The sequence below is a fragment of the Centroberyx gerrardi genome, chromosome 7 (genome assembly GCF_048128805.1).
Source record: "Centroberyx gerrardi isolate f3 chromosome 7, fCenGer3.hap1.cur.20231027, whole genome shotgun sequence".
NCBI classification, from domain to species: Eukaryota; Metazoa; Chordata; class Actinopteri; order Beryciformes; family Berycidae; genus Centroberyx; species Centroberyx gerrardi.
In genome coordinates, this window is record NC_136003.1 from 30,176,004 (window position 1) to 30,190,261 (window position 14,258).

The 14,258-nt window shown below is 39.9% G+C and overlaps 2 protein-coding genes across 4 annotated transcripts in view; both read left to right on the forward strand.

Moving 5' to 3' along the window:
* Positions 1–675: 675 nt before the first annotated feature.
* Positions 676–14,258, forward strand: part of psmd3 (proteasome 26S subunit, non-ATPase 3) — a 66,987-nt gene continuing 53,404 nt past the window's right edge. Inside the window, exon 1 of the mRNA XM_071898604.2 lies at positions 676–688. Coding sequence (XP_071754705.1) covers positions 683–688 — 6 coding nt within the window. The 5' untranslated portion in view covers positions 676–682. The remainder of the gene's footprint in view (positions 689–14,258) is intronic.
* Positions 5,743–13,804, forward strand: LOC139911107 (ornithine decarboxylase-like). Of its 3 annotated transcripts, none has more exons than XM_071898601.2 (7): positions 5,743–5,804; positions 6,000–6,172; positions 6,265–6,481; positions 8,445–8,528; positions 9,379–9,546; positions 12,833–12,946; positions 13,384–13,804. In XM_071898601.2, exons 1-7 carry the CDS (start codon positions 5,763–5,765, stop codon positions 13,642–13,644), a joined length of 1,059 nt encoding a protein of 352 aa, XP_071754702.2. In that variant the 5' UTR covers positions 5,743–5,762; the 3' UTR covers positions 13,645–13,804. The 3 variants fall into 3 exon arrangements, with proteins under 3 accessions (XP_071754702.2, XP_078140856.1, XP_078140855.1); XM_078284730.1 differs by having other exon boundaries at positions 12,833–12,971; positions 13,384–13,417; XM_078284729.1 differs by lacking the exon at positions 5,743–5,804 and having other exon boundaries at positions 6,079–6,172; positions 6,285–6,481.

Consider the following 14,258-nt stretch of genomic DNA (forward strand, 5'->3'; position numbering starts at 1 on the left):
TGTTAATGGCGTCATATCCCCTTTACCCCCTAACTTCCGGGGAAACACGGGAAACCCCAGATGATACGTCAGAGAGTGAGGAAGGAAGTCGGCCAACTAGCTAGCTAACGTTAGCCACTCTGTTGTTTTTTTCATTCTATTGTTTTTATTGCTCACTCGTGACGGATCACGATCATTCATTCCCGTTTGCTGCGCGTTCTGTCGCTAAAGCTGTCCCCATAAAAAAAAACTCCCATGATCCCACGCTACTTCACAACGTCATCACTACAACTACGTCTTTTGTTATTGTTTTGATTGAGAGACCCCTAGCGGCAGAAATTACATACTGTGCGTTTAACCTTAATCATGTTGTTGTAGAAAGTGAGTTTAATTCAGTCAAGACACATGTGGATCTCCATCGCTCAACTTTTACAGTAGGAGTGAGCCGACCACGTCATAGTCGGAAATTGATCTGTAAAATTAACCCCAATACTTGTGATCATATGATCAGATTCAGAAGAAAAATGGAAGTCACTCTTAAATAGCCTATACATATTTATAATATATATTTAAGACTACTGTACAAGTAGACAGATGTGCTTCGGCTAGTTTTAGGTGTGTCTGTATCTTGTAACGTTCCAAGGTTGTACTTATGACAGTTGGTATTCTGTGACAGCAAATATTTGATCTAAACAAATACAAGATGTACGTGTGTATCACAATTTGGCTTGGTGTGCCTGTAGAATCAATATTGGATAAAGATCAGTCATAGTGTTCAGCATGCACAGGGTAAACAGTGCGAGGCATGTCCTGATGGTGGGAGGCTGTGGGGAGACAGCGACAATTTGAATGAACACATCCCTTAGAAAAAATAAGTTTATTTCAGTGCACTTTTAGTATGCTTATGTTAAATTAAAATGCCTTACTTACTTTTATTTTACTTTTACTGTTGTACTTGCAAATGGTACACTTGAGAATAGCATACGACTTAAAGTTATACTTGTAGTTTTTAGACTTGTTAAATATTGCATGATTGGGACGTTCAAGTCCGCTGTATCCGTAATTACAATATTCCCGACAGTATTTGAAGGAAACATCAGCTTGCTACTGTTGAACAAGTGCGGAAAATCTAGGAGATAATGAGGTAAATATTGAACTTTTGGACCCACAGTGCACTGGTTTGGCTTCACTTGTGTTTTGCAACTCTAAAGAAGCGACCTCCTTAAGTTTCGAAAAGACATTTTTCTTTACTTCTACCACTCAATAGAATAAAACACATTCACAACTGTAACCAGACTACATTTTGTTCGCTCCATTACCTCGCGGTTGAATCTTGTGCGTCTCCTAATGCATGTGTGTGTATGGAGGCAGGAGGTCTGTCCACAATCAAAATCCTCATAACTCACTGAATTTTCGACCGATTTTCAAGCGGTTTGGTTTGTTACAAATGCCAGACATGTATTTATGATACAGGATACTTGGTCAAATTAAAATGCGGGTTTTCATACCAAAATTATCTTTTGTAGATGGTAACAGTAATATTTCTATAATATAATAGGCTATTTAAGATTAACTTACCCTACGTAATTAGGTTCTAAGTATATTCTTTTTTTCTTACTGCATGTAAAATGGCTGCCACTATGTAATTTTGTTTATAATTTTGGAAATAAATGAAGACTTAATTCTTAAAAAAGACCCTGAAGTAAGTTTCTGGCAGGCTTCATAGCGTTCTGGACTTTTACACACTGACAGCAAAACATTAGAGATCTGCTTTTTCGGGAAAACTAAATCTAATTAGGCATATATTAGCTTTAGTTCAGTTAATGGGTGTTGCATCTCACCTACTACTGTAAATAACCTGCATGCTGTGTGTGTGTGTGTGTGTGTGTGTGTGTGTGTGTGTGTGTCTATTTGTCAGCCAGCCAGGTCAGTTAAAATGGCAGAGAAAAGAAAAACAGACATCTGATCATTTTCAGTGCACCGAAACGATGACGTTTCGGTGCACTGAAAATGGTGCACTGAAAACGATCGGATGTCTGTTTTTTTTTTCACATGTCGGCCAAGTAGAAAGACCCCAGTACTATCAAAGGCAATTTGATAAAATCTTTATAAGAAAGGAATGAAGTGCTTATGGAAATGTTTCATAATGGACCTCTATATACATTTAATACAACAGTACTTTTGGCGGCACCTTTGGTGTCCCCTTCAGGAATTGCTCTTGAGAAATTTTTCTGTTTATTGTCCCCCCCAACAGTGAAATGAAATATCCGCCCTTGCTTGTAGCATGGGCTTCCACTGGTTGCATCATCTAAGGTGTGTGGAACTTGGAAAGCTCTCTACACTGTCACATGATAGCAAATATTTATATAAGTCTGATGAGAGATAAATGGGGAAAAACATTTGTTAGATAGGTGTGTCAGCAATGTAATGATGAAAGATGAGTCAAGGGTGATAAAGTAATTAAATTAAAGTAAGAACAGGTCTGGGTTCTGAGTTTTTTTGCTTGCAAATTTCTGACTTTTCTTGCAAATTTCTGTTTTGTTCTATAAAAAATATATATCTACAATGGCCCTAATTCTCTTTCATAGAGAGGTGCCTGCAAAGGCTTCATTTATTTTTTGGGAAACTAACATAATTTATAGGCTATACTGCACAAAATGACAAATAAGCCAGTTACATGTAAACATTATTAATTAATTTTGAATATCATAGTTCTTTAATATTCTCTAACACTCCTTTTGCTTTGGCATCCTACCTGTTGCTGTTGCTCTGCTGTGCTGACACTGCTAACAGCAGGCTATCATCTCACTTTAGCTTTGCATACACATGCTCTTTAAGGGAGTAAGGGAAACTGCATTTTCTATCATCTTAGTGGGTGTGGCCAAAAAATGAGCCAACAAAAGCAGTTTGAGAAGACAGAGAATAACAGTCTTTGTGTTATTTTGTCTTCAGGAGTTAAGTGAAGCTTCTAGACTTATGTGAGTACATAATGACTTATCTGCAGTTATGCTGAAGCAAATGCTGTTTGAGATTCTTGTACTGATTTGAAAATATTCCAGATATTCATGGTTGCAGAGTGATTGATTACATTTAAGATATTACAGCAGTCTGCCTTAAAAACTCTATTAAAATGAATTTTGTTATAGATATTTTACCCTATTTTGCCCCTAGGACTGTAGTAGTAGTGTGTATTTTATTCTTAGTAGTATTGTGTATTTTATTCTTAGTTTATTTTAGTATTTTTACGGTCACAGACAAGGACTATTATGTTGATAACTGAGTCATGACTGTTTTGTGATTGTCCAATTTGTCTTGTCTGCACAAACAAAGTTCCTCACGGAGAATAAAGTAAGTTGAACTGAATTGAATTGAAAAAAATAGATTACTTGTTGATTACTGAAAAACATTATTGAAGGGCAACATTTTGATATGAGATTACATATCAAAATGCACATTTTACACATTTTGGTAAAGAAATGATGATAACGACACAATTTACACTGGAGTCTACAATATAGCAATAATATCACTTTGCTCAAGGTAATGCAATAGGTGTGAGCCAAAATAACCATAATGCCCCTTTGAGTATCTTTGACTTTTGACTCCTATCTGTATTGCATAATTACTATAAGTGGCCATAATCACAGGGAAACAAACCAGATTTTTGTTTAGTGAGGGATTCTAGTCTGTTAGTTCGGTAACTCAGTGAACAACAGGGATTTGCTTTATCACACATCACAATTTGTATGCTATTGAAGAAATTAAAGTAGATGACTTTGTTTTGTACTGATCAGTGTAAACTGGCAATTGCTAATTTTATGCTTATGTCTTTTTCCCACTTGTCATCCCTTGTTATTCACTACAGTAGCAACAGCAGATTCTACATAACATCAGTCATGGCTGCTTTTTCCCCTGAGCAATATGACATGGATATTTTAGGAAATGGAAAAACGGTCCGTGATTTCATAGACAATAAAATAAAAGAGCACACTTCAGTGGTAAGTATTACTGTTAGGGATGGAGAGTCGATTCCAAAAGAGTCGATTCTCGATTCCATCATGATGATTCTGAGAATCGATTCTACTAATAAACGGAATTAGAGTCGACTCCTGTTGCGATCTCGACTCCAAACTCTGGAATCAAAGAAATTTAAACCAATTTGTAATTAATTAATTCATCAATTGGACAGTTGCTACAAAACTCGTTGAGCTAACCAGATGAATGAGCATCATTCAGGTGGTCATCATTCTGGTTTGCATCTTTGCAAATACCAAATGTATTTGCAAAGACATGTTATGCTTTTACTCTTTGCATTCAAAACTTTTGAGATTGAGGCTACATGGCGTATTTTTCTAGATAGCTGGTTTTCATATTTGTAAATAAGAATTGGGGGGGTAAAAAACACAGCTAGCATGCTGGCTATGTGTTCTTTATTGGAAAATTAAACACATGCATATGCATGTGGCAAAGCAGTTTTCCCATGCATTAATCCTGTGAACTTTTGGTTATTTTTAGGACCCACGCATTTGAGTATCAATAAACAAGCAAATGCAACTTTATTTTCAAAATGTTTTTTGTGTTTTCTTTATATCCTGAATGCGCTCTTTTGTTGAAGAGTGTAATGTATTTATGTTTTCTCTATGCCCTAAATAGGTTAAAGATTTAAAGTTTTCCATAAAAAAAAACAAAAAAAACAACAACTACAAGGTAGAAATATGTGAAATTTAGCTTAATTCTATTTTTTTTCATAAGTGTGGGGATTTGGTGGCTTAAAAGTACATTTTATATAGGTTGAAATAATGTTGTCTATAACACGTTGAAACGACATGGATTGATGTCGTGTATGAGCCGTTGAAACGACGTGGGTCGAAAGACCGACGTCAGAAAAACTTTCATATCAGCCCCTCCACGACGTATCGACCTCCACGACCAATGTTGATTAGACCCCTGATCGACGCTTAAATGTTTGCTGGGAATGTAATAAATTAGTCTTGTTGTACAACTTACATTTTTGTATTGATTTTCATTTGGAATCGGAATCGATTTAGAATCAATTCCATCACAAGGAGTCGGAGTCTGAATCGACTCCAAAAAACGTGGAATCGTCCATCCCTAATTACTGTTCTGAACATTGTATTGCACTTATATGTTTGTGTCCAGTGGAGGCACCTAGTGGCAGTTAATTATAGTGCAGCCTACTATAAACAGGAAGTAGTGTTCATTTGTTATTCATTTTCCTTCCATCATTATAAGTCTTGTTTGTAGCAGAGTTATGGTGAATTGTTTATTTTAGCAATTAATGAAGATACATGATTGCAGCTAAAACTAGTTTCCTAAATTAAGCTAACATTATACACACATTTTTTACTTACATTGTTGCATCTGAAATTTTAGTATGCCATTTTGTGTTTGTTACAGTTTTACAAAAAGAAACATTCACATTCAAGTAAACTTCAAAAACAAGATCCTGGTTCTCCTGGAGTTATTTGAATAAATGTTTACAGGGGCATCTAGCGAGACCAGTACAATCACAGTCATCGTCACAATACTGTTATCCCACTAATTGCCATAGTCACAGTATGGTGAAATAATAAAAAGAGTCTTGAGATCTACATTTTCTCACAATTTTTTTTTTATTCTGCTTCAATCAGGACTGCAAAGAACCTTTCCATGTGGCCAATCTAGGTATTCTGTTGAAGAAGCACCTCTGTTGGCTTAATAACTTGCCTCGAGTCAAGCCTTTCTACGCAGTGAAGTGCAACAACACTCCAGCAGTTATCAGGATGCTGAGTGCTCTGGGGACGGGGTTTGACTGTTCCAGCCAGGTACTGATGATGTATTTTGAAGGAAATCTATCACGACCACTCTCCTTTTGTCTTTTTCACCCTCTTTCTCCTTCTGTGTTTCTCTCTCTCATTGAAAAAAAAAAAAAAAAGTTCCAAGATGTGTGGTACCCTTCCTCTATTTCCTTTGGGAGTATGTTTATTTAATCATTTGAAACACTTGTTGCTCAAATACAGGCAGAGATTCAGCTGGCCCTGTCCCTTGGAGTGACACCAGATGAAATCATTTATGCACATACATGCAAACCAGAGCACCATATCAAATATGCCGCCACTCATGGAGTTCAGATGATGACTTTTGATAACCAGGAAGAACTCTCAAAAATTGCTCATTGTCATGCCAACGCTAAGTAAGTGACCAAATCCTGATGATTTTACTTCTAAGCCTGATCACACTGTTGCATTCATGACCTAAATATGAGACTTCTGAATGACTGTCCAGACTAGTGCTTCGCATTGCAGTGGATGACTCCAAATCGCTGAGAAGACTCAATTCAAAGTTTGGGGCCGATTTGGCGACAGTTGGTAAGCTGCTGGAGCGAGCTGGAGAGCTGGGCTTGGAGGTCATTGGGGTCAGCTTCCATGTAGGCTGCGAGTGCACCGACAGCTCGGCTTACAGGCAGGCCATAGCAGATGCCCGACATGTCTTTGACATAGCAGTAAGTGGCAATAATGACATTAATATCAACATGACAAAAATATATTGGTGTTTGAGAAGTACTTTATTTGATAAATTTGGCATTATGTAACAAAAAAGTTAGCAGTGTCATCTTTGCGTGTCCAGTATTTATTATGCTATGGTATTTTTTAGGGCTGCCCCCGACCAAAGATTTTCATAGTCGACTAGTAGTCGTTAGTTCAAGCCATTAGTCGACTAGTCGTTGCACGTTTATGATATTAATTAAATTATTTAAATATATATTTTTTGAAAAAACACACCCAAGTCGCAGCTACTCGCTGTCAGAAACACCGGTGAAATACACTCTGGTTCACGGGAAAAAAACACATAATAGACGTAGGCTATCAGTCGCTTGCTTTGAGCCCCGCTGCTGCACAGAGCGCTGTTCGCTTGTTTATTCAAAGTTTATTAATATTGAACGTGTCGCGTGTCCAAATGGCACCAAATCCGACACTGCACGTCCTCGGGTCCCCAGCAATACACCCGCCGAGTGTGAAGTAGATCGGACGAACGGTTGTCGAGATACGCGAAGGACACACACACACACACACACACACATAGATACATAGATACAGACAGACAGACAGACAGACAGACAGAGATTCCTTGCTTTGTAGTTTGATGGCATCAAAATCTCACTCCAGCCAGGTACCCAAAGTTGGCAACCCTGGTCTAATAACTTTTTAACACAAGGCGCAGCTCCCGAATGGAGTTTGAGGGTTTTTTTTTTTCCTGCGACTAACTGACCAATGAAAACTTGGTTGACTAAGACTCTTCTCATCGACTAACGTTTGGTCGACTATTAGGGGGCAGCCCTAGTATTTTTTGTGATTATACATGCTGACACATTAGCACATGGTGTATGTTTAGTGTACAACACAGTGTCATAAAATTGTGTGAAATGAGCATGAACTCTGAGATGTGAGATTACGTCTTGTGGACACACATTTTTAACCAAAGTCGTTTTACATGCCTAAACTTAAGCTAGCTTAACCTTAGCTAGCTGCCTAGGCTAGGCTCTGATAGCTAATGGACTAAATATATTAAAATGTAAACATCCCTCTGGATTCTTGAGTTCCATTCATTTCAAATATGTTTTTCAGTGGAGAATCTGTGAAATGATAAATGTTTGTATGATCTATCTTGGTTCACAACAGTAGTACAGAGCTGGACTTGCTTTTCCAGATAGCGTTTCCCACCCTGAGTGTTCAAAATGGCCGCCATGTGAATAAGGTCAATAGCCAATATGTATGGTCGGGATGAAACAACAGGTCTATTGAATAGGCCAAAAGAGGCTTATTTTTTGTCTGCTTGCTTCGGAATCTCCCTCAAAGTAAAATATTTCAATGAGAGAAATTATCAATGATCATCTGTCGGGGACAGGGTCGGTGATCTTTCGCTACGAGTCACACAGCGATATCGTCTGATCAATTGTTTGGACAGACTGCTTGTGGAGTTTGCAACTGTGGATACTGGATAGGTGTTTCTGGCCTGGACATAACTTTTCACAATGATATTCATATCTTTACATTAAGTAAATTCTAAATAATGAGAGCAGGCGATCCCCACTTATCAAAGCATCCAGCATTCTCTGTCATTGCGTCTCTATTTCCTTTCCATCCCACTGCAGTACAGTAGCAGTTGCTGTCTGTGCACGCATGCGAGTATCAGCGGAAATGGGCAAGCCAGATGCCATATAATATCCGTTCAAAAACGAATTGTATTAACTCAGTGTTTCATAACTCTTTTCAAATTCGGTGTTTAACGCAAGTAACGTGATTTTTTACCAGGTCAGTAGCTTTAATGTGATTACTGAAAATTAGACAGTAGTGCATTAATACTGTGTTACCGGGAAAAGTAATGTGATTACGTAACCTGTTATCCCCAACAGTGCTTATACCATAGGCATGTTGTGTATTTTTGCTTTTATTATTCCTTTTCAGAAGTTGTTGGGCTTCCAGATGAGTCTCTTGGATATTGGTGGAGGATTCCCTGGGAGCGAGGACGTTCAAGTGAAATTTGAAGAGGTAAAATGTAATAAGTTTTCATTAAAGAAATACAGTGATAAACTAGTGTAACAGATGTCTATTTGGTGGTACAGGATCAAACTGTTGCACCCATTATCCTGGAAAAACACTACCAACCAACATTGGTTGGTACATACATTCAAAACATACATATACATAAAAAAAAACTAAAAAAAAAACCATAAATTAACATTCTAAGGACACATGAATAATTACCTTATCTATTTTATGTTTCTTGTTTCCATCCAACTGTCAAGCAAATTTCAGCTGGTTGGATGCAGAATACATAGGCCTCCTCAGTGTAGATTGTAGTAACGTGAGAACCAAAATACATAAACAAAATGTTAAAAAAAAAAAAAAAAAAAAGATTAGGATTGCGTAAGTTTCTTGCCAACTTATGTCATGATGCCATGCTGTCCATGCTGTCCAAAGATGATAACAAAGAAATGCATATGTAGCTGCATATGTCATTATTTATCAGACAAATGTCTTGTGATTGCTAAGTATTGTTGGATTTCTTTATTAACAAAATAATAAAATAATAATAATAAAAAATAAAAAATAAATGTACCTCAAGTGAGCATAACAACTGTTATGCAATGTTGAGGAAATTGTATCAAAATGTGTGGTTTGGTTTCCATTCATCTTTTCTAATTACACAGATCATAGATTGCATAAACATATGGAAGCCTTGCCTTTTGGTTGGTTGTAATGTTAGAGATCTAGGAATTTAACCATATTTTCTTTTTTTTTTTATCTTATTTTTTTGCATAAGAGTGTCAGCTAAATGTCTGAAATGTAAATATAACATCTGTGAAATATGCCTTACACCTATTACCTTTCATCCTAGATTTCAGCAGCCATTAATTTGGCCCTGGATGAATTCTTTCCCCTTGACTGCGGGGTGCAGATTATCGCTGAACCGGGGCGATACTACATGGAGTCACTGTTCACACTGGCAGTGAATGTCTTTGCCAAAAAGGTTGTCATGGAGGAAGCAGCTGAACACAACAGTAATGTATAGAAATGTCTTTTGAAGCCACAGTGAGTGTTGAGTGTTGCTTATCCAGTCATTTACCAATACACAGAATCTGATGTAACTCCCCTCACTGTCCACTCAGTAGTTCAGAAACCAAACTAACACCCGCTCTCCTAAGGAGGTGCCAGCTGCCACATTCATGCAGTAGAACCTGGCAAAGGTGAATGGGGCTGACCAAATAGCTGCTGTGCAAACCTCAGCACAAGGCCTCACCCCAAGGCCCAAGAAGTCGCTGCACCCCATGTGGAGTGCACCTGCACTCTCACTGGGGCTGGCATATCCATTTCCTTGTATGCCTGCTGGATTGTCTCCACAATGCGGCGGAAGTCTAGACTCGGATACAGCCCCGGCATCAAGGATGGGCTTAGCCCGCCTCAAGATGACCCCAAGTCCCCCCATCCCTACAAACCACCCCCACCTCCCAGGCCTGCAGAAAAAAACGGGAGAAACAATGAATTGTTGAAATAAATAGGCACAAAGCTGATTGGTAATCTGATTTTAAATGTTTGAAACATACACATTGGTGTAAGAGTCTTTTTAATTTGGCTAGTGTTATTTGTAGGCTACCATAGCAAAAAATTGGCAGCTCAAAGAGCTAGCGTAAATGTGAGGACCTTGTGAAGCTTTGCCATTCTGACGTTCTGACAGTGGACTTCAAGACGTTGGTTAGCTTTTTGTCTTGCGCGAGCGGTAGCAACAACAAAATGGATATAAGAATGTTTTTTAAAACTGGAACAAAGGGAGACAGCAGTACAGTAGCAGCAACAAAGTTGTCCTGGCTCTGGGGCTGCTTGGATACTTGTTGTCCAAGGCCATGATGATTTAAAACAGACAAACAACTGATCTGTTTTCCTGTGTGCCTGTGTCCACTGGATATAGCTACACCTTCAAGGCTGTGAGGAAACACAACACTGACATCTCACTCACCTTCATGAGGGGGGTAGAAGGGGCATAGTTCAATCAATTTGTTCAGTGGAACTTGGAGAGCACCTTGAGGAGCAATGCGAGGTTTGGACATAAGACCTCCTGTGTTGTTTGACAGGAATTGACAGCAGCTCCCGTGTGCAGACAAATTATGCAACTCTCCTATTCTCCTGGCTGATGTCACTGCTATCGTGAATGCTGACTTGAGTGACAGCTATTTCAAGTCCATTGTCTCAAGTGGCTGAAAGGGCTCATGCCATAGGGCACCCAAAAACCTATCCAGATCCCACGGTGGGAAAGCTGGCCCCCTGCTATGGGGAATGATCCTTTGAGTGCCCTTAAAGGAATAGTTCACCCAAAAATGAAAATTCAGTCATTATCTGCTCACCCTCATGCCAGTCAAAACACAGGTGAAGTTTGGTAGTCCATATAACACACCCGGAGGTTGCCAGAACAACTTCATAGCAGCGTTCTCCAAAAACAACTGAAGTCTTTGGCTACCAATCTTTAGAGTTCTGAAAAGAGCATAAAAATAACAAAAAAATACATAAAATTACTCCATACAGCTTGTGGAGCATAGTCTCCTGAAGCCAATGATCAGAGATAATGATAGATAATGACTCAATTTTAATTTTAAGAAACCACGCAATGAGACTACAACAGTTGTTTGGGTCGAGTGGCTGCTTGGGATGGGACGATGTGGTAATCTCACAATTCGATTCTATTCGATCCAGAACATCCATAATGAGTTTGTGCTGTGGCAGCTGTAGCAGGGTCTGTTTGGAAGCCAACACCACGTTCGCTGTAGAGCTCCTGTGAAACAACGCTGCCGCTCGTCTCACCCGCCAAGCTCTACTCAAATATCCTCTTCCTTGTCCGCCATGTCTGCCACTTGGCTTTGTGGTTTTGCATTGCAAAGTGTTTGCACTGTGTAATGGGTGGAGAAGGAGAAGGAGGGGCAGAGGCAGGCAGATTACAGCGGCAGACAATATAGCTACGTCCAATGCACATCGTTATATGCCACGATGTACATCGTCATGATTTTATATCGCAAATTATTGTACTACGATATATTGTCCCATCCCTAGTGGCTGCCCATCTGCATTACTTGCGGTTCCGCATCAGCACCCCTGACACATCCTGAGCACAGCAGAGGGCCTTCTAGGCCCGCTGAAGCATCCTGTTAGTGTCAGCCAAACATGGCTTACAGCTCACAGGAAGTCTCAGCAGACAAGTGCAGTGTTCTGCCTGCAGCATGAACTGGGACAGCCAGAGATGACACCTCACTATCCAGAAAGCCACCAAGGCCTTACCGCCCACATTAGCCTGCTCGCTCATTTGCTTAGAGAGCAGCAAGGAAACCTGTTGGAGTTCTATGGCCAGGGCTCATGAGAGTCCATCTCTCACCTCCTGTGACTATGGTGTTGATACAATGCCAAGAGCAACGGAGTTTCCCTGAGACAGACATGGAAGGGGACACCAGGGCTGCTATGTCCTGATCCAGGAGGCAGTGTTCCACGGCCAAATCTTTCTCAGTTTTGCACTGACACTAGCCACCTACAAATTCCTGTCCAGCAACTTGGCTCCAAACACCTCTCTAACTGCCTAGGAATGACCTCCTCAAAGTCAGGATGGAGGGGCACTAGGAAGGGGCCAGGCCGACCCCGAGCCGTATTGTCAAAGCTGGAAGGGGTAGTACACTGAACCGCTGGCGGGTCATTTCCTAGAGAATTAGCTGCCCTAGCGGTGATCTCTCAGAGGAGGGGAGATGATTATTCATGCTCGCCCTCCATTTCTTCCACCTCAGCCAACTTTTGCCCTGGGGGGAGGACATCGTCCTCTTCTGTGCCGAAACTGAGAATGCCTAGCACCCCCTCATCAGACTCACTGGATGTGTGGCACTCCGCTGTCCACCCCCCACCCCTGAAGGGCATGGGGTGGAGGCAGAGTTGGAGTAGGAGGCAGCCCCCCTGAAAGAGGGGTGGGCCCTGTCTGATGCCCATCCCTTGTCAGCTGTGGGGCCTGGGGTGGGAGTAGGGGATAGGGGAACATTTTCAGGCTTACCCCACTGGCCATTCCACACCACCACCCTGGGCATAGTGGGCTTCCCTCAGCAGGAGTGGCTGGCCATTTGCCCTCAAATGAAAGGAACCTAGCGTCTGTTGCTGGCATAATAAAACAATGAATGCTTGAGGCAGCATCTTCCCCGGCCCCGGCACATAATGGTCATGCCCATCCTTTATTGGCATTTTCAATCTGCAGCCCATACAGGAATGACCCTCCAAATTTCACTATGTTGTGTGTGTGTTTTTTTTTTTTTTTTTTTTTTTCAGATAGCGAGGAGAACATCCCTGACAGAGTGATGATGTACTACATTAATGATGGAGTGTATGGCTCCATGAGTTTCCTCATCAGTGATCCTGTCCATCGCAAACTTGCACCTTACCTTCACAGGGTAAAACACAACAACCCAACCTAATGTAGGCTTGATGCAAATTCTGGTGCAGGCAGCTAAGTTAACTTTAAATAAAATGTGTTCTGTTGAAGAGTACCAATTACCATCTACCAATTGTAATCAGTAATGTATACATTAGATTAACTCAACTCATGGGCATAATTGGACTTTACTTTGGATTACTTGATAATAGAATTTGAGGAATGTATCATCAGTGTCATCATCTGTAAACCATTATTTAAAATTGTGTGATATGTTTGGTGTCTCTAATCTCAAGCATCATTTTTACCCTTCAAAACATGTATCTGAGTAATCCAAGAAGTCAAAAATGAATGATGCCAACTTTTTAAAAGTATCATGAAGGTATCATATTTTTTTGTTGCTATAATCGCTTCAAGTTAATCACATCTTGAGTTGTTTTACTTTGCTCTACATAGACAGTTGAGAGCAGTGAGCAGAGATACCGGTCTGTCATCTGGGGTCCAACCTGCGACAGCATGGACAAGATTACTGACGACTGCAGCCTGCCTGAGTTACAAGTGGGAGACTGGCTTCTCTTTGACAACATGGGTGCTTACACAGTTTGCTTGTCTACTGACTTCAATGGCTTTGAAAAAGCACACATCTATTCTGTTGTGACACCTGAGGCGTGGCAAGCCTTAATCCCTTCTCATACATGCAGCCCTTTACATGACTAACCTTTTGTTCTTTAGTTCTGTATGAACATGAGATAAGAATGCCACAATATTGATGTAGCTAGCACAATCCATATAAGCATTTAACATGTTATATTACTTGGTAAAAATGTATTGACAAGCCATGTTGAATATGTTGTAATCTAAATGACATTTGTTTTCCCTCTAATTGCCATTGTAGGGTGATTGTTTTTCTTTCATTTTCATTTGAGATTTGGATTCAGAGCTGGTGTGTTTAGGGATTAATTCTCACCCTTTCTGTTTTTCAAGTCTGTATTAGTCATATAGCCTAAGGACCACATGAGAATATTTGGGATGTATGTGTACTATACAGAGACATTTAGGGAAATCCCTTCTTTGCAAAGAATAGGCTTGATTGTTTTATTCTCTTATTTTGCATTATTTTATTGCTCAGTAAATTGCTTTGTGGGAGCTTTTGCAAAAGATGCTTTAAAAAACAAGTAAAAACCCTGATTGTGTTGTGTCAATGTTTCTTTCTTCATCATACAGGATATTCCAGCTCTCACCAAGTACATGATACATACAGTAGACAGCAGATATAAGCATAATACTAATGTGTGCATGCATGGTACTAAAACAGTAGTATACACTTACAT

Bases quoted from the DNA above. Each gene is read 5' to 3' on its own strand.
- LOC139911107 (XM_071898601.2), top strand. From the start codon at position 5,763: ATGCTGAGTGCTCTGGGGACGGGGTTTGACTGTTCCAGCCAG. The intron at 5,805-5,999 runs GTACTGATGATG...GCTCAAATACAG, and splicing joins GGTTTGACTGTTCCAGCCAG to GCAGAGATTCAGCTGGCCCT. The intron at 6,482-8,444 runs GTAAGTGGCAAT...ATTCCTTTTCAG, and splicing joins GACATGTCTTTGACATAGCA to AAGTTGTTGGGCTTCCAGAT.